At 37.2% G+C, this 21,013-nt stretch overlaps 1 protein-coding gene across 6 annotated transcripts in view; it reads left to right on the top strand.

Moving 5' to 3' along the window:
• Positions 1–21,013, top strand: part of LOC127409602 (1-phosphatidylinositol 4,5-bisphosphate phosphodiesterase beta-4-like) — a 109,736-nt gene that overhangs the window by 25,871 nt on the left and 62,852 nt on the right. For 5 of the 6 annotated variants that reach the window (XM_051644278.1, XM_051644273.1, XM_051644276.1 and 2 more), the window contains 10 exons: positions 4,692–4,792; positions 10,706–10,786; positions 11,409–11,468; positions 14,991–15,134; positions 15,516–15,595; positions 17,210–17,263; positions 17,339–17,420; positions 18,348–18,448; positions 19,016–19,073; positions 20,268–20,376. In XM_051644278.1, the coding sequence (XP_051500238.1) occupies positions 4,709–4,792; positions 10,706–10,786; positions 11,409–11,468; positions 14,991–15,134; positions 15,516–15,595; positions 17,210–17,263; positions 17,339–17,420; positions 18,348–18,448; positions 19,016–19,073; positions 20,268–20,376 (853 nt within the window). In that variant the 5' untranslated portion in view covers positions 4,692–4,708. The remainder of the gene's footprint in view (positions 1–4,691; positions 4,793–10,705; positions 10,787–11,408; positions 11,469–14,990; positions 15,135–15,515; positions 15,596–17,209; positions 17,264–17,338; positions 17,421–18,347; positions 18,449–19,015; positions 19,074–20,267; positions 20,377–21,013) is intronic. The other variant, XM_051644277.1, reaches the window with a different exon arrangement.

The following is a 21,013-nucleotide window of genomic DNA, read 5'->3' as shown; positions in this document are numbered from 1 at the left end:
CTGACCCAATCAATTTGTCAAAGGATTAAAATAAAATTAATTAAACGTATGTTCTCTGAAAACAAGTCTTAATATCTTATACTATTTTGCTTCTCATATAAATGTATCTTGTTTTAAGGATGTTTAGATATTTTTACTGGGAAACAAGACAGAAAAACTGATTAAGGAAATGTTGCACTGTGACTATACTGTATCTATATACAGTATATTAATATCTTAAATTAAGTTTGAAGCAACGTGAGCTGAGATATGTTTGATTGACTTCTTCAGTTTCTCTTATGCCGGAAGCTTCTGTCCGTGTGGTCACATGATCATCAATGAGAACTTGATTCTCTCTGAATATTCTGAAGTCAGATGTTTCTCCTGGTCTTATTAGTTTATTTTCATGTGTGGTTTATAACATCTAGTGTGTGAGTTTTAGAGGATCCCAAACCAACATCAATGACCTTTTCATGACCTGCATTGACACGTGATGTGCAAGAAAAACTGCATCACCTGCGCTGTGTCTTCAGTTAAACGTGTCCTTGTGTGTCCATTGTGCAGTGTGTCACTCATTATTTCAGTGCAATGATGAAGCAGGGGCTGCTGGGAGTTCCTCTCACTGCTGTGGTTTTAAGCGCAGGGTGTCGTGGGATTGTGCTGCAGGGCCGTATAATTATCTCATCCACAGACGCACATGTTCAGACGCGTGGCACTCTTCCTCTAATGAACCATTCAATCAAGTCATTTATAATTATAGTAATGATATGAAGGACCAGTTCAACCAAACATGAAAAATCTCATATTTATTTACTCGCCTCATGTCGTTTCAAACCCATATGACTTTCTTCCTTCTGTGGAACACAAAAGGAGATGTTTAGCAGAATGTTCACGCTGCTCCTTTCCATTTAACAGCAGTTTGTATTTTTGTCAAGCTCCAAAAAGCACAATAGAAGCATCATACCAGTCTTCCATATGACTTGTGCTCTTCCGAAGTCATACGAGAGCTTTGTGTGACGAACAGACTGAAGATGTTATTCACTGAAAATCTTTTTGTTTTCCACAAAAGAAAGTCAAACTGGTTTTGAAATGGAAGCGTAAGTGGTCATGTAACTAGGCATCTCATCCAATCACAATACAGCCTCCACTTTATAAGCCTTCACACCTGTCTCTGTTGTTCACATACTTACGTTGTTTTCAGTCACGCGCATGTTAGTGAAACACACAATGGCACACGCTATGCCTCGCTTTTCCAAGCAACAGTTGCTTCATGTTGGATTATTACTCACTGTGATGTTTGTACTCCTCAGCACAGCTTGGTGTCCATCAGGAAAATACGCTAAGATCTCAGTCTATTCTTCTTTTGGGGGAACATTTGTCAATGCAAATAGCTGGAGGTTGATGGGGTTTCAGGCTTTCTGCTATCAATGTTGTTCTCAGTTATCTGTTCTTCGTATCCCTTTACTGCATCAATATTGCTTTTCAAGCGGCAAAATTTCATTTTACAAGAGTCTCGGTTCTCACCGTTTTCATCTTGAGTTCAAGTTCACAAATGTTCATCTGTTTACTGTGTTTGGATGCCATAGTGTACCCCTATCAGGGAATCAAGATGGATTATTCATGCATGTCATCATGCATGCACTCATTGTACGGGGTCTGATTATATCCATAAGTTCAGATGATGCTTATCACGTCTGCTGATCTCTCCTATCGCACATTAAATCTCGAAGTGTTTTCTTGACTTAATATGTCTATATCCACATTCTCCTTAAAGTGGAAGTATCATCTGTTCTGCGTGCCCACTGACACACTCAGTATTTAATTTACAGCACAATGCATTTCGCTGCTCTCATACAAATAATCATATCAAACCGAGGGTGCAAACTCTTATATCACAGTTATGTTACATGTTTAATTTTATTAGAGTATTTTTGGCATCATTACACTGTAGAGATTTTACTATCATGGGTTACTGTAAACTATTAATTATTTTATTAGTGATAGGACTATGAAGCTTTCTAAACAATGGGGCTTGATCAAAATGTTTGAAATTCCATGCTTCATCACTCAAGTTTCTGCATACAGTTCATTTTCTGCATCTGTTGTCAAAACATACGCTTCCCATTAAAGTTCTCTACATTAGTTTAACAACATTACATTTATTTTAAGTTATCTATGCAATTTGGTTATTTTGCCCCTTACACTGTATATGTGCTCATGCCGATGCAGTAACATTTAGTTGGAGGTAAGTAAGGTGTTTGTATTACATTACGGGGAAAACAACAGTGCTGGATTAGCACTTATTTGCCAAATATTCAGTCGACTGAAGCTTCACACATAATGGACCATCATACATGTTGTTGGTTTGGCATGGGCTTCATCAAAGTTTCTGCATCAAACATTACATCATTATTCGCATTTACATATTTTCCCTTTTGATATGTTATGTTTACATTTAGCAGACGCTTTTATCCAAAGCGACTTACAGTGCCCTTATTACAGGGACAATCCCCCCAGAGCAACCTGGAGTTAAGTGCCTTGCTCAAGGACACAGTGGTGGTGGCTGTGGGAATTGAACCAACAACTTTTTGCTTACCAGTTCAGTGCTTTAGTCCACTACACCACCACTCCTATTCGCAGTTCCGACCTTTACCCTTCAGTCACCTGATTTCAAATAGTTATATAGCCATTTAGGAATTTTTAAATCCTAAACTCCTTTAACAATTGGTGTCCATGCTCTCTGCAGCCAAAAGGAGCCCTGACTTTGCAACTTCAAGTCTCCCTGTCCTTCAACACATTCATACTTCCAGGCGCTCACTGCTCTATTCTCTCCTCGGGCTGTGTTTGTGACACCGCAATCGCGGTGCTCCTGCTAGTGGCTCAATTTATCTCCTGAGCAGCGCAAATATGCTGTTCAGGTGCTGCAACTGTGGCTTGTCTTTCTTTCCATGCAACTAAGCATCCCACAACACCGCAACTGTGATGTGTTATCTGCTTCGGCTCAGTACATCTCTTAGGCAGCGCAAATGTGTTGTCTAGGTGCCGCAACTGCGGCATGTTTTTTGGGCCACGCTCTAAGCGTCCCACAACACCACAAATGCAGTTTATAAAGAAAGCATTCATTTCCTTCACATGGCAAAGATTTGTTTATCTTTGCAGAGGTTTTGCACAAACAATGCTCGCCCCCATCATAGGGCTCAAACGCAAAATGTTGTTCAAACGCAAAATGTGTTATTCTTTTGAAAAGGTATTGCACAAACAACGTCGCCCTTATCAGGGCTCAAACACAAACTTCTTTTGTCCCCCTGCAGGGAAATTGCACAAACCACATTGGCCCTATCGTGGGGCTCAAATGCAAACAGTGTTTATCCTTTTGCAGGAGTATTTCACAGAAGATGTCGCTCTTGTCAAGGGCTCAAAGGCAAAACTTTGTTTTGTTCTTTTGCAGGGGTACTGCACAACTATGCCTGCCTTTTCGCAAGGGTTCAGTGACAAGCATTGTTTACCCCTCTGCAAAGATATTGCACAACAAGGCACACCCATTCGCAGGGGGTCTACAATTCTAATAAGCTTGCCTACCCTTCTGCAGGGTCTGGCACAATATTAGCATGTCGTACAGTCATATACAGGCTTATGTTTGCATCATTCATTGATATTTCCTCTAAGATTTGTCCCTCATCTTCTGAAGACCTGGGTGTTGTCCTGAGTCTAATTGTTTAGTTTAATATTTTCTTTTGGGGGCCTAGGTTAAATAAGGTCATTATTCCTTTTGGGGTAAGCTCCGCTACCCTGCTGTCATCGCCTCTGGCAGGTTCTGATGGTTCAAGCAAGTATCTGAGCGCTGAACCGTAGGATGGGACTTACACCCAATATTATAAGTTTCTCTACATTTGTAATAATTCCAATCATCCAGAGATTTTCATATAGAACAACTTGAGAGTGAGTACATGATGACAGAATGTTCATGTTCATGCTGAACTGTTGCTTTAAACTATTTGAAATCAGGAGTTATATTCCTAGATATTTAGTGTTCTTTTGAATATTAGTCACATCTCTTGAATATTAATGCTCTCTGGTTGAATATTTATCAGCTCATTTGTAAATCAGTGCTTTATTTGAAATGCTTGGTGTCTCGATGGATCACTGTGGTTCCCAGATCAACAGGAAGCTGATCCGTGTTTCCCAGCGGTGTTCTGAACATGCTGTCGGCTATAAACCGTAAAGGTCACATCTGTCTGCTGCTGTTCAAAGACGTTTTAATGTTCTGAAGTCTTTGAGCTGACATGTTGCCATGTGTTTATTTAGTGTCTGTTGTCACAGCAGTGTTGTGTTATAAACCATTTATTAAATGTCACCTACACCTTACCCCGATCCGTTACTGATCTTTAATAAAACCATGAACTGTCTCACAGTTTTTAGTCACATTAATGCATAATTTAACAATTTCTTTAAAGACAAATGTCAGATACAAATATTTTATAACGTCACACTTCATTCCAGAACTCGTAAGAATAATATTCATTCAATTTGTGCCACTTTATGAGCACATTTTACTGAGAAGTGTGCTGAAATATCTTATTTTACATTATTCAACATTCTGCAACATGAGTCTTTATCTTTCTTGACATGTGCTTTATGATGCTCTGTTAATTCCGTTTGTATGTGACCACATCAGATGTTGTGATATTAATATCAGTGTGTGTGTGTTGCAGGTGTGTACGCAGTCATCATGACTAAATCATACAAGTTTAACTGGCAAAAACATGTGCCGGAGTTCCTGCAAGAGGGAGCTGTGTTTGACCGATTCGATGAGGTAACACATCACACACTGCTGACATCACTCATGATGATGTCATACACATGACCAACAGCAGACCTCTGTGTGTGTGTTTGTGTGTGTGTGTGTGTGTGTGTGTGTGTGTGTGTGATTCTGGCTGTGTACTCAATAGAAACCTGTATATAGTATGTATAGTGTGCAAACTGTGTGTATTCTTGTTTAAGTCAGCGTTTACACCTTCTCGTAATATGTATTTCTTTTGACCACCTGTGTGGGATTTTGAAGGGAGAGTCTCTGATTTCATGACGACATACAGTACATCAATCACTACATCAGTGTATAATAAAGTACAAAAAAGTAAAAGAAGAAAAAGAAAGCAGTAAAAATCTGTGCACAGTTTCTCTTAATTGTACTTGAAATATAATGTAAGTGCACATCTGATGTTTAGTGCAGTATTGTAAGTTGTTATTATTATCTGAGCTTCAGATGTGTGTGCTTCTCATCTGTCACTGCATGTTCATATCACACACACTGAAGACGTTCTGTCAAGCTCTCATGCATTTCTCCAATCAGATGCTTATTTTCTTTTAAACTCATATGTAATCAGCAAAGTTTAAAACTCTTGTTTTAGCGCAGCGGTTGATTGACAAGTGAGTAGGTGGAGCTTTGCTGCTGTTTGAACGGATGAGTGTTTACACTACGAGCCCAATGTGCTTACATGCGTTTTCTATCACCTCTGAATGTGTTCGATGTGGACAATATCTTTAATGTCATCCTGTTTCAAACGGATCGCCCAAAACACATCTTAATACCAGCTGTAAACGGGGCCTACATTTAAAAACCCTCCTCCAGTGATCACAAACAACTGGAACAGTCATTAATCACTACACTTGACACTACTATTCTATTCCAAACAGCATCTGCGAGACACATTTACATCTTTAAATCTGATCGCTGGTTTCTTTTTTTCTCTCTCTGGTAATGACGAGCGTAGCTTCAAATGTTTCCAATCTCTCATGTGATTGTATGTTTAGTGTCAGACATTGTCATATTTTTATTCCTGTGTAAATCATCTAAATGTCGGAACAATAAAATGATCAATAAACTTCTCGTTCAGTCGTAAGTGGAGTCTGAGAGGAGACCCGTTCCTTTTTCTGTGTAACTCAATCACATACACACACACATCAGACACACACACACAGTCAAAGACACACGCACGCACGCACACACACACTCACATACACACACACACACACACCAGATAAACAGATTCCAGTCTGTTCTTGAGCTCTCCTCTGGATTACACAGTGAACGTTTCTTGTCGAGTCACTGATGATGATGATGATGATGATGATGAAACCACTGCTGATGTCTTCTGGTTTTAAGTATAGTTTTAATAGTGGATTTGTCAAGTTCTGGTTAACCCGTCTACAGTGGAAAAACTATTTATAAATACAGATAATTATTCTACTTATTATTATCTGTCATAGCAGCAGAATCAGTATTGATGGCATTATATTTATGCATCTAAATGGTTGCAAATTTATATTCATCTTTGTTTTGGGCTGTTTAACTGTTTAAAATACGCTATGAGTTTCACACGAGGTTATTTCCCTGTGAACACTGTTTTAGTTCAAGTGTGAATATGGTTATAAATATCAGTCTGAAGAAGCTCTAAATCATTGATTGACACTGTGTGATATAAGAGATAATGATCAGTCAGACTGTTATCACAAAATAAACCCATTTATTTCTTTAATATAATTTCTTTTTCCATAATAACCATCTGACTGTACATTATCATGCTTATTATATGGCTACTAAATAAATAAATAAATAGACATGAAATATTGATTTCAGTTTAAATTATTTTATTATTTTACTGGTAGAGATCACACAGTGATATGAGAAGTAGACCAATGACTCGCAATACACAGAGAACAGATGAATTCACTTGACAGTAAAATCACACCATTGTAAACATCAGAATAACTGATGATACTTGCAAAATGAGCCTGAGAACGGTGCCATTAATTGAGTCTCGCTGCAGGATGACAGTAATTAGATCACAGGATGTACATAAGCAGGAAGTGTAGTGACGGTTCAACCGCTTCACACAGAGAAACAGACGGTGAAAGTGTGCAGCCGGCGGTCATCTTCACTCGGTTGAAGGACGTTCAGTGTCACTCTCTGCAGGTGTTTTCACATACACGCACACACACACAAACACGCACACATACATACACACACACACACACAAACACACTCACACAAACACTTACACATGCACACACTCACACACACACGTACACAAACACACTCACACAAACACTCACACATACACACACTCACATACATACAAACACACTCACACAAACACTCACATGCACACACTCACACACATACATACACACACACACACTCACACACACACACTCACACACACATACACGTACACAAACACACTCACACAAACACTCACACACGCACACACTCACACACATACATACACACACACACACACACACACACACATATACAAACACACTCACACACATACACACACACTCACACAAACACGAACACACATACACTCACACACACACACACAAACACACTCACACAAACACTTTCACATTTCTAACAACACAAACTACCTATTATTTTTTAAAGAATGTAGAATGCAGTATATAGTGTGGAAAACTATGCAGTATATGATACTGTGTACTATTTTGATTAAATCATATGTAGTTTAATACTGAGGTTTAATACCTGTGTTAGATGTTTGTTGAGTAATAGTAATAGTGCTGCTGGACTTAAAACTCTTGAGTGTTTTATATTTCTTTAGGTGAAACTCCGACTATGTTTAAATCTATTTGAATGCGATTCTATTTTTTCTATTTCTGTTTCTAATTATATTTTTAGACGGCCGTTCTCAGATCTGCAGCAGCGCATCCGTGTGATGATGTCACCACAGTTAGTCTTTACTAGAACGGGTCACACTGTCACCGTCTGCAAATAGATACAGTAATGCAGGTCACCATGGCAACAGTGCAGTTCAGCTCCCGGGTCAGGTAGTTTGGGTGGTAGTTGGTACCCTTGAGGGCAGACGCGAGGAGTTATGTTCACTATGATAGATTAACCTTACGTTACAGCTCTCACAGGGATAGAAGCATAAAGTGATTCAGTCTCCCACAAGACCTCTCTCTCCGTCAGAACATATCTGAATATCAGAGTTGTGTCTGATATCAAAAACAGTCAACATCAGCAGCTTCTTCTGTTAACTCACTCTTCTATCAGCACAAGAGAGGGATATAACAGAAGGCATAGTAAAAACAAGCAGAGTTTATTGAATAATCTCAGTTGTGTCTGTCTGACTTCATCTGACCATCACAAGTTCAACAAATGTTTTGTTATACAAAGCAAAGACAAATTACTGCTTCACAACATCATCCTGTGACGTTAAGACCTTGAAATGGAGACAGCTCTTTATATCTAACTTTTGAAGACAATACAGCACACAACATAAGATTAAACAGAAATAATAATGACGAACAGTAAATTAATGAGTAAAATGTAATATATAAGTAATATGAAAGAATTAAAGAAACAGCTGAAGTACAAATCAGATGTAAGTTTGCTCTCTTGAAGCTCGACACATTTAGGTTGCATTTAAAACCCAAATTAGATCTTTAGATCCTTCAATGTAAAGTGACCAATCACACACACACATACACACACACACACACACACACACACACACACACACATATATATATATACAGTTGAAGTCAGAAGTTGAAGTCATTAAAAGTACATTTTTAACCACTCCACAGATTTCATATTAGCAAACTATAGTTTTGGCAAGTCATTTAGGACATCTACTTTGTGCATGACACGAGTAATTTCTCCAACAATTATTTACAGACAGATTGTTTCACTTTTAATTGACTATATCACAATTCCAGTGGGTCAGAAGTTTACATACACTAAGTTAACTGTGCCTTTAAGCAGCTTGGAAAATTTCAGAAAATGATGTCAAGCCTTTAGACAATTAGCCAATTATCTTCTGATAGGAGGTGTACTGAATTGGAGGTGTACCTGTGGATGTATTTTAAGGCCTACCTTCAAACTCAGTGCCTCTTTGCTTGACATCATGGGAAAATCAAAAGAAATCAGCCAAGACTTCAGAAAAATAATTGTGGACCTCCACAAGTCTGGTTCATCCTTGGGAGTAATTTCCAAACACCTGAGGGTACCACGTTCATCTGTACAAACAATAGTACACAAGTATAAACACCATGGGACCACACAGCCATCATACTGCTCAGGAAGGAGACGCATTCTGTCTCCTAGAGATGAACGTAGTTTGGTGTGAAAAGTGCAAATCAATCCCAGAACAACAGCAAAGGACCTTGTGAAGATGCTGGAGGAAACAGGTAGACAAGTATCTATATCCACAGTAAAACGAGTCCTATATCAACATAACCTGAAAGGCTGCTCAGCAAGGAAGAAGCCACTGCTCCAAAACCACCATAAAAAAGCCAGACTACAGTTTGCAAGTGCACATGGGGACAAAGATCTTACTTTTAGAGAAATGTTCTCTGGTCTGATGAAACAAAAATTGAACTGTTTGGCCATAATGACCATCGTTATGTTTGGAGGAAAAAGGGTGAGGCTTGCAAGCCGAAGAACACCATCCCAACTGTGAATCATGGGGGTGGCAGCATCATGTTGTGGGGGTGCTTTGCTGCAGGAGGGACTGGTGCACTTCACAAAATAGATGGCATCATGAGGAAGGAAAATTATGTGGATATATTGAAGCAACATCTCAAGACATCAGCCAGGAAGTTAAAGCTCGGTCGCAAATGGGTCTTCCAAATGGACAGTGACCCCAAGCATACCTCCAAAGTTGTGGCAAAATGATTTAAGGACAACAAAGTCAAGGTATTGGAGTGGCCATCACAAAGCCCTGACCTCAATCTGATAGAACATTTGTGGGCAGAACTGAAAAAGCGTGTGTGAGCAAGGAGGCCTACAATCCTGACTCAGTTACACCAGTTCTGTCTGGAGGAATGGGACAAAATTCCAGCAACTTATTGTGAGAAGCTTGTGGAAGGATACCCAAAACGTTTGACTCAAGTTAAACAATTTAAAGGCAATGCTCCCAAATACTAACAAAGTGTATGTAAACTTCTGACCCACTGGGAATGTGACGAAAGAAATAAAAGCTGAAATAAATCATTCTCTCTACTATTATTCTGACATTTCACATTCTTAAAATAAAGTAGTGATCCTAACTGACCTAAGACTGGGAATGTTTTCTACCATTAAATGTCAGGAATTGTGAAAAACAGTTTAAATGTATTTGGCTAAAGTGTATGTAAACTTCTGACTTCAACTGTGTGTATATATATATATATGTCCCACCTATGTTATTGAAAAATGGCACCTCCCTTTGGTATTTGTGGTCTTTTTTTTATGATGATAATAATGATACCATTTCTTCTTCCCTGAAGTAAGAACAATAAAATTATACATTTCTTTATGATGCTGATATGATTTATTTAGTCTGATGACTTATTGTAAACTAATTTTATATTTTATCACAAGATATGCATTTGATATATATTTAAACATTATCAAACTATTATTTGTCAAAGTTTAACATTTTAAATTGATTTGAAGTGTCAGTTTTTACAGTTAATGTCATTATGTTTGCAGTCAAACCTGATCATGGTGTTACAAAGAGAAGACACAGAATAAACATTTTTATACCAATATTTTATTTCAAACATAAACATTTAATAACTCAAAGTAAATGCATCATAATGTCAAGAAAATGAACATCAAGAAAAATAAATGAACTGCAAAATTCAGAAAATTCAATTAGATATTGTTCAAATGACATGTAAAATAATGTCTTTCATTGTATGTTTGTGTTTTCAGGATCCGTTCGTGTTTGAACCCAGCTGCCATTTCAAAGTGGACGAGTTCGGCTTCTTTCTCACATGGAAAAGTGACGGAAAGGTGCGGATAGTTTTCTTCATACTGACTGACCTCGGATCAGATACAAATCAGTGTCAGTACATTTACATGTACATTTACGTGTTTTTCACAACAATATGTCACCAAATTTATTCCATGGAAGAAGCAACATTAATGTCCACAACACACACAAATCTGCTATATATTCAGACAAAATTACATGATATTTATATGTATGAATTATAATCTAAATTAAAATAAAGTATGCATAAATAGTATATTTAAGTAATTTTTTAATTATAATTTTTTTTTTATATTCATTTTCATATATACCGAGATTAAAAAAAAAACATTTATTTTAATTAAACTTTAAATTTACAGCATGTTTTTTTTTTTGCACTCTATAGCAAAGTCATAATGTAGACTGCTGAAATGCGGATAAAAGGTCATGACCTTCATAAGAAATGTTCCATTCTGTCACATTCAAGTTCACAATATCACAACATATTTATTATTTAAAGATGGCACAATGCGATTTATTGCCATTTTCTTACAGAAATGTAATAAGTGGAAAAAGCTTCTGTTCATACAGTGTGTCAGTTCAGTGTGTGATAAACATTCAGTTCAGTTCTCTCAAAGTCTTGTGTTTTTGTCTATTTGACAGGAAGGACAAGTTCTCGAATGTTCTCTGATCAACAGCATTCGTCCTGGAGTCGTGTCGAAGGTAAATGGCTGCAGTGTGTTATGGATTATGTTCAGCATGCGGTTTAATGTGTTCAGTTGATCTGTTACACTGATGCATCTCAGATGTGTTTATGAAGCAGCTGTGTTGATTGTGTGGATTTAAACATGATCAAATGTGTTTAACAGAGCTGAGAGGACTGCACTCTTATTGGTATCAAAATCATCATCAAATCTGTCACAATATTTAATAAACTCACACACATTGTATGAGTTTATGAATGAGGGCTGTTCAGATCTGTGTGGTCATGTGACCTGTTTACACCTGCCATCAAGGTCAGTCTCTGGTGATGCAGTCATCAGCTCATATTTATAATGCATTAGTAATGTCTCATAATACACCTTATAATGTCTTATAACTTCTCATGAATAATTATAACCACAGTTATAATACATTATAATAATTACCTATTCATAGTTATACCTTAGTGTATAATGCGTTATAACACAAGCAACATCCAGTTATAACACAGCAGAAGTTGTAATGTATTATATATATCTGTAATATATACTGAATAACAGTTGTGCTTTAAGTGTCAAAAGTCTTCTTATAAACATCCATAAGATATTTTGAAGTGGTTATAAGACATTACAAGTCATGCTGGAAGTTATAAACATCACACATGCACAAAATACAAAATAACACACAATGTAAATTATGAGATTTATGAAAAACACTTGTAAAGATACAAGGTTCGAATATATCAGAAAGTCTAAACACACCTAAGAATAATAAAAAAACTATATTGGACTCAATTCAATCAACTTTAATATTTGTGCATCTTATTTGGAGACTTATTTAATAAATAACTTCCACTGTATAAGTATGACTTGTAATGTATGTTACACATTTATGTAAAGGCTGTTTATAAGAAGCTTTTTGCTTTTGTAACTTAAAGCAGGCAAAGAGCACTTATAATATGATCACGTCATAAAGTCTTTTGATGATTAACTTTATTAACTTCTGCTGTGTTAAAACTGGATGTTGCTTGTGTTATAATGCATTATACTCTAAAGTATATCTATAAATGGTGCAAGTCTTATAATGTTTTATAACTGTAGTTATAGTTATTTATGAGAAGTTTTAACTCATTATAAGGTGTATTATGATACATTATGAATGCTGTATTATGCCTTTATAATGCATTATAAATATGGGCTTCATAGAAACTGTTAGCACATGTTTAAACACTGTCTGAAACATTTTGTGATGGGAATCACATTCAGATGCAGTCTATAATTTTTTGTTATAGTTTTCTATTTTTTGATGAAAATGTTCTTAAGGCTGCACTACATACGATTATTTTAGTTACAATTAACAAAAGTTCATTACTGAGTAAGTACACAAAAACTCGTTGTTCTAAACCCAGTCCTTGTCTTATCCTGGTGCACTACAGTAATGATTTTTATTTTGAGCTGTCACGTCACATTTGGCAAAAATTGCATATTTATGTCACGTGTGTAAACTCAAAAGAAGGTTAGGGTTAGGTCATCTGTCTCTGGATGAATGTTAAACTGTTTTTAAATGTTTGGTAAAGTTGTTTGTGTTTGTTTGGATATGTTTTCTGGTCGGGTTGTTGAAGCTTATGCATAATTAATCTGTACAGCTTAATTCATTTCCTGATAGATCAGCGACATGTGATTGGAGTGTCAATGCAGTAGACACACGTATAGACATCACTTATCTTGTGCGAAATGTTGGTAAACATTACAGACAGATTTTGTTTTTATTGTGGGAGTCAGTTTAGGATATAGTGTTGCATGTAGCGTGTTTTACACATTCTGACCAGCATGTCAATCAGTTGAAGTTCTGCTGTGTATTCTTCACTTCATTGATTCTTCAGTTCTTCACATGTGTGTTCAAGGGAACTGTGTTTGTTTAAACTCTCTCACACACACCACACCTTACACTTTATACAGTCAGCTGTTCAACAGGAACTCCCAGAATGAACCAGGAAGTGACCGTATGAGCATGTGTTTGTGTTTGTGGTGGTTGGGCGTTGTCATATTTGGACAGGCTGCAACAGATCGTAACGGTTTTGGTGATATTTGCCAAGCGGGATGTGTTTCATGTACACAGTTAACTCTCTATAAACACATCACACACAAACACAAGCAGTTGTCCTTCAAATCACATGATTTAAAGGTGAAGTGTGTCGAATAAACTTTTCCATAAACAGGCGATATTTGCCCCCTGGATTTAGGGGCATTTTTACCTTATGAGGACATGTGTATTTTAATCATAATTGAAAATAATGACAAATGCTCCAATTTAATAATAATAACAATAATAATAATTCCTTACATTCATATAGCCCTTTTTTTCTGACACTACACTCAAAGCGCTTTACACAGTGAACGGGGGACTCTCCTCAACCTCCACTAGTGTGCAGCATCCACATGGATGATGTGACGACAGCCATAGTGCGCCAGTACACTCACCACACACACCAGCTATTGGTGGAGAGGAGAGAGAGTAGAGTTATAGAGCCAATTAATGGTTGGGGATTATTAGGAGGCCATGATTGATAAGAGCCAATGGGGGGAATTTGGCCAGGACACCGGGGTTACACCCCTACTGTTTTACGAGAAGTGCCCTGGGATTTTTAATGACCACAGAGAGTCAGGACATCGATTTATCGTCTCATCCAAATTTAACAACAAATTCTCTGTTTGACTAATTATGTCTTATACAATAGCTAATATATATACTGTACCTAGGCCTAGAATAGAGAATATTAAGAAATACATCAGATGTCACAAATAAAAGAAAGGAATTCTGGGGGTCTGGGTATCTCTGCGAGTATTGACGCTGACTACCACACCTGGAGTCGCGAGTTCGAATCCAGGGCGTGCTGAGTGACTCCAGCCAGGTCTCCTAAGCAACCAAAATGGCCTGGCTGCTAGGGAGGGTAGAGTCACATGGTGTAACCTCCTCATGGTCGCTATAATGTGGTTCTCGCACATAGCATGAAGCCTCCACACGCGCTACGTCTCCGTGGTAACGCGCTCAACAAGTCACGTGATAAGATGCGCGATTGACAGTCTCAGACGCGGAGGCAACTGAGATTCATCCTCCGCCACCCGGATTGAGACGAGTCACTACACCACCACGAGGACTTAGAGTGCATTGGGAATTGGGCATTCCAAATAAAAAAAAAAAAAAGGAATTTATTATGGGGGCACTTTTGTCACGTTTAGAGGCATTTTTGCTCCGAGCCCCCGGTAATTTCTGACCCCACTCAGGTCACGTCCACGTTAATATGTTTCTGTTTGAAAATGCATTGATGTCTCTTCATTTACTCCTCTTGTCCACTCTAGAACAGTGTTTTCCTCCACTGAAAACACTCTCCATTACTCCATTACTGATAGTTGAATCACTGTGAAGACCCTGTGATGCTGTGAAAAACACATTCATTTAATAGTTTTGAAAGCATGTCATTTTGCACATCAGTACGTATTATTTATGTTCATGTTAAGTTCATTTTGTCTGTTTACTCTGCAGGATTCAAAGATCGTGGGTTCACTGGAGGCTGCAGGGAAGAATGAAACCGATCTGGATGGTCGCATCATCTGCGTGTGCAGCGGGCCGGATCTGGTCAACCTCAGTTTCATGTACATGGTGACTGACAACGCAGACACCGCCAAGGTAACCATTACTGCAGTACCTCTGATTACCTGCTCAATGTGACGGATGTGTAAATATGGTGCTGGAGTGTTTGAGTTGTGTTTTTATTACACATCTCTACAGCGGTGCTAATCAATACTGTGATTAAAGCCCAGAGGAGACAAACAGCACGCTGCAAAATTGCCTCATTTTGGCATTTTTTTTGTTGGGAAAGAAGTTGAGATGATTTGATGAATGAAGTCAACTAATTAATCTGGATAAACACACACATTCATGTTTAGACACACACTATAAAACAGCAGAATAATCACTCATGTGAATCATTCATGAAAAAACTTCAGTGAATTCTCCTGAGTGCTGCTCATCTGTCAGTGTGTTGTTTTTTGTGACTTATTTTTGCAGAAATGGATGGAGGGCCTGAAATCAGTGATACACAACTTCAAGGCGAATAATGTTTGTCCAATGACGTGTCTGAAGAAACAGTGAGTGAATCCACACAAAAACCACAGTCAAAAAACTAATCGTCAAAATATTAATAACTCCAGTCTTGACCAACACAAAATAGGTATCGTTTGAAAGTTTAGAAGCTCTACTTTCCAATGCATGTAGACATTATGACCAAAACTGAACAAGTGCTTTGAAATTTGCAGACAAATCAGAAGTGTTTCGTTTTGATCATTTATTAATAATTTTGTTCTGTTCATATTATTGTAATCAGTAAAAACATCAAACTCATCAATCATGTGTCATATGTTGTTGGAAAGATCTCGAAGAGTAAAATGCAACCCGCCTATCTGTTTTACTCACAGACACAAATATAGCGAGTAATAGTTAAGTATATGTCTTTAACAATTATGTTGGTGTTGCTTATATGCCGCGTTTTTGCTTATAACTTCATGAAAAATAAACAGAACATAAAATATCACATATCATTACTTAGAGGAGGTGATTATCTTTCAAACGAGTCCACACACAAGATAATCAGATGTATAGATCATTAGATAATCCACATGAAGCACAATGTTACATATGACCACCAGGAGATGGCGCCAAATACATGACACAGACTCAATGATGACTCAAATGACACAGAATGAAACTCATTCTGTGAAATCTCATTACTAAAATCATGTCTGCATGCTATACAAACCTTTAGTCATTGTTGTGTTTGCATGTGTAATTAGTTCTTATGTACAATTATTATGTTTTATTTGTTTGGAGATGTTTTTGGACACTATGATAAATTATTTTTGTAATGTTATAACTTTTGATTGCTTTGTCGTTTCAACACATGATTGGGAAAAAAAACAAAAGCAGTTTTTCGGAGCCACCTTATTTACACCCAGAGATATATAATGTTTTTTCAGCAGTTTCTTAGGCTGAGAGTCTCAGAATGTTTCATAATCTATATCTGTTTTTGTGTTTTTAATAAGTTTTTATAAGTTGTAAGCCTTTAATTTTGGGTATTGCTTCTGAAACAGGAAATCTTTAAAAACATCTTCAGAGCTTAAAGGGTTAAATAATGTTTTGATACTTCAGTGGACTTCGTTTTCAACACATTTGACTAAAGTATTCATGTGTTTATGGTGAAAACAATCACTCTGACAGATCACTTTAAACACTGTTACAGTAATGATCATTAAGTTGTAATGATCGATTCTCTGTTTCATCTGTTCAGTGAATAATCTGTAATCGGATCAGAATGCTCAATAAGTGCAAGAACTGAATAATTAAGAATCATTAGAGTTTGTCTAGACCAGCGGTTCTTAACTTGTTTTGCTTCAGGATCCTGATTTGACATTTCACACAGTACCAGAATTACTTATGTATAAAACTCAATGAAAATATCCTTAAAATCAAACATTGGCATTTATTGATATAACATGAGATGCCCAACAAATGCCATTTTCATTGATTGGAGTTTGATTGGATGCACAACCTTTGACATCATCAGCTAAAGACATGGGAAGTGTTTTGTCTTTGCTTTTAAGATCTGATGAGTCATTTATTTTGCTCTTCTGACTGTGCATGATTACTGTATGTCTTTTGTATTATCTGTCTGTATGTATTACTGTTTTCTGTGTCTTTGTGTGCAGTTGGATGAGACTGTCGTTCCTCACAAACATTAATGGGAAAATCCCTGTGAGAGGGTGAGTGTTCCGTTTTCTCCGGCTGGAAGTTTTATTCTGGAATGTTTTACATCAATCTCGTCTCTTCTCCTTAAGTATAACACGGACGTTTGGCTCGGGGAAAACAGAGAAGGGAATCTTTCAGGCACTGAAGGAGCTCGGGCTGCCCAGCGGGAAGGTGCAAAGACTTTCATTCACTTCTTCATCTGTTACTGAAATGACAATTCAACATGTGCATCATTTAACCTCCTGAGACCCGAGCGTGACTGCTGTGTGCTTTTCCCTTTTTGATTTGTAACTAGTAGCACCAAATAAACATGCAAAAAAAATAATTCTTCTTTAGAACAAGTAGTTTTTCTAAAAATGTATGTCCTCATATGTGGACAGTGAGACTAAGTTGTGAAATTTTAAATAATACCAAGCTATAGAAAGTCAGATTTATTAAATCAAATAGTTTATTATGTTTCCAGGAGTGTTGATTATTCATGTTTTTGAGACGTTACAGACATTACATCAGAAATTATCATAATTAATTCTGATTCAAAGTAATGTCCAGCATCATCCAATCACTGTCAATCATGTTAAAATAAAATGATACATTATAAATAGATACACTATATGTACTGATATAACTGCATTAAAGATGTAACGTCGGGGTGTTTCCTTTAAAGAGCTCCGGCTCCATTTATTCCACAATGAGAGTGCTTCTGTATTTACTCATTTGGTATTGTGTGTAATTTCCTCATAGTGTGTGATCTACATGAGCTGAAGCTGTCATACATCACATGTTATCATTAGAGTTTAATGTGATCTCATGTTACATTAAATGACATCAAACAACTATTCCACAACAAACATTTTTGTTGACAATTTTGTATTGTTGACGTTGTCAATAACGCCGACTAATCATTTCAGCCTTAATCTGAAATGACTTTCCTTTTTAGCTGATGTCATCAAGCCCTCCTACACCATCCAATCAATTCCTCATGGAGAAAATCATTTATTCTCAATGAATATTATGTTTTATGTCAAATATCAGAAGTCAAGCAGGTTTTATGTTGACTTTCTGTTTAAAGCTGATCATTTCTTTGCTTTTATTTTTCAGAATGAAGAAATTGAACATTCAGCATTCACGTTTGATATATTCTACTCGCTCACGCAGAAAATCTGCCCGCGTACGGACATAGAAGAGCTTTTCAAACAGATGTACGTGCAGTTGTGTGTTTAATGATTCTTTTCTCATTATGAATTATACTGCAAACTCATTTTCATAATGTCTTGTTTTCCACTCCAAACATCTAAAAACCTGAAAACAAGTTACATTTACTTAAAACTGTTGTAGAATTAGTTTATTTTTCTAACCCCATTGACAAACCATTTTTTTTCTTTAGTTTTAAGCATAGACTTCACTAAATGTGTTCAGATTTATGCTTAAAACAAACAGTCTCTCAGTGCACTTAATTTAAGATTATTATCTGAAGACATTTGTATTTCTCAGGTAAATGTGTGGTGTTTTAAGGATATCTCCATATATTTAAGACAAAAACATACAGAGAAGTTATCTTTTGCAGTGTACTAATAAACTAATGAATGTTTTATGGGATGTGGTAGTTATAGTAAATCAGTACGCATCATTTAAAGAAATCTGACCCGCTTTAGCAGTTTAACATTAACCTGTAATCTAACTCTCTCTCTCTCTCTCTCTCTCTCTCTGAATCATTAATATTTCTGTTGTTCTGAAGTAACGATCTCTTTTAACGCATTTCTTTGCAGCAGCGGAGACAAAAGTGATTATTTAACCATAGAGCAGTTAGTCAGCTTTCTGAATGAAGTAAGCTCTTTATCATTCATTAACTTATGTGTGTGTGTGTGTGAGTGTCTGTGTCTGTGTCTGTGTGTGTATGTGTCTGTGTCTGTGTCTGTGTCTGTGTCTGTGTCTGTGTGTGTATGTGTATGTGTGTGTGTGTGTGTGTGTGTCTGTGTCTGTGTCTGTGTGTATATGTGTGTGTGTGTGTGTCTGTGTGTGTGTGTGTGTGTGTGTGTGTCTGTGTCTGTGTCTGTGTGTGTGTGTGTGTCTGTGTATGTATATGTGTGTGTGTGTCTGTGTGTGTGTGTGTGTGTGTGTGTCTGTGTCTGTGTGTGTATGTGTGTTTGTGTGAGTGTGTGTGTGTGTGTCTGTGTGTGTCTGTATGTGTGTCTGTGTCTGTGTCTGTGTGTGTGTGTCTATGTGTGTGTATCTGTGTGTGTATGTGTGTCTGTGTGTGTGTGAGTGTGTGTGTGAGTGTGTTTCTGTGTGTGTGTGTGTGTTCCTGGTTTTAGCTGTGTGTGTGTCCATCTGCATGTCGCTCTTCACCATTACTTAATCATATACAGAGATGTCTGTCTGTTGTGTGGCGTGTTTGTGGCTCAGACGGGTTACGCTTCATATGGCTCAATGTGTTTACACACTCAAATGTTGTTGTGTTGTTGTTTTGTGTATGTTGTGTTTACTTTTCTCATAGAATTACTCACACAAGTATTATGACTGTTTGCTGAAAACAAACTCTCTTTACATGTTGATGACATTGTAAACATTAGTTTCAGTTAGAAAAACGTTTGTGTGTTAGTGAGACAAATAAATGCACTGCAGAAATCTTTTTTGTCTTATTTTCCAGGAAAAATATCTAAATACACTTAAAAACAAGATACATTCATTTGAGAATTAAAACTGTGTAAGAGACAGTAATACGACTTGTTTTGCATAAATCTGTTCAAACGAACCAACAAACAACATCAACAAAACAACGAGACATATTCAGATATTCTGTGAAAACACGTTGTGTTGTCTTACAGTTTTACTTCTCAAGGTATCTTGTTTTAAGAAAGCTGAGATAATGATACTGGAAAATAAGTTTGAGAGATTAAGAGAGTTTTGACTGTATTAATGAAGAGTTTATGATTAATCTCATGGACTCTGAAGCTGCTGCAGATGTTTGTCTCATCATTAATGATTTCTCTAATATCAGATGTTTGATTTTCCCTGTAGAATCAGCGAGACCCTCGACTGAACGAAATTCTCTTTCCCTTTTACGACTCCAAACGAGTTACGCAGATCATCGAGAAGTACGAGAGAGACGGCAACTTGAAGAAGAAAGGTAAGTGGAGCCCATGGTGATGTCTCGAGTGTGCAGCACACACAGGAAGTGACACGGACTGATAGAGGAAGTTGAAAACACTGATTCGCTGACCTCGAGTGTTCACTCACTGTCATTACACACGCTCTCTTAACTAGTTGTCCAGGTCAGCTGCTGTTATCTAGTAGTGCAGCAGAGATTATTATTAGATTGATTGAAGGCGGGCGTAAACGGTGTGATTTTCGGCACGGACCAATCGTTGGTGCTCGTGTGGTCTTGGTTCGCATCATGTGAGAGGAATTACGAGTGATGCAGAGTGGCTTACGAGCAGCTCACGACCTCCCGATAATTTTTAAAACTGTCTAAAAAATGTGGGCACTGTCGGCCTGAATTTGTGATGTGTGTGCGGTTGAACGAGCCGATTTGGCGATCTACCTGAAGTTGACCAATCAGTAGAAGATGTTACAACTCACACGATCAATGAAAACTGAGTGTTCATGAAGCTTTTACACATTTGGAGAAAATGGTTGTGTTAAAATGGTGTTTTTTCCCTATTATTCAAAAGCACATCACTGAAGGATTCTACAGAAATGCAATGCTGTTCTCTGCTCTTCAAACAAATCATTTGCCATAGGGGTTTGCACTAGAAAACAATCTT

Source organism: Myxocyprinus asiaticus, chromosome 19 (assembly GCF_019703515.2).
Source record: "Myxocyprinus asiaticus isolate MX2 ecotype Aquarium Trade chromosome 19, UBuf_Myxa_2, whole genome shotgun sequence".
Classification (NCBI taxonomy): domain Eukaryota; kingdom Metazoa; phylum Chordata; class Actinopteri; order Cypriniformes; family Catostomidae; genus Myxocyprinus; species Myxocyprinus asiaticus.
This window is presented reverse-complemented; position numbering and strand designations above follow the sequence as displayed.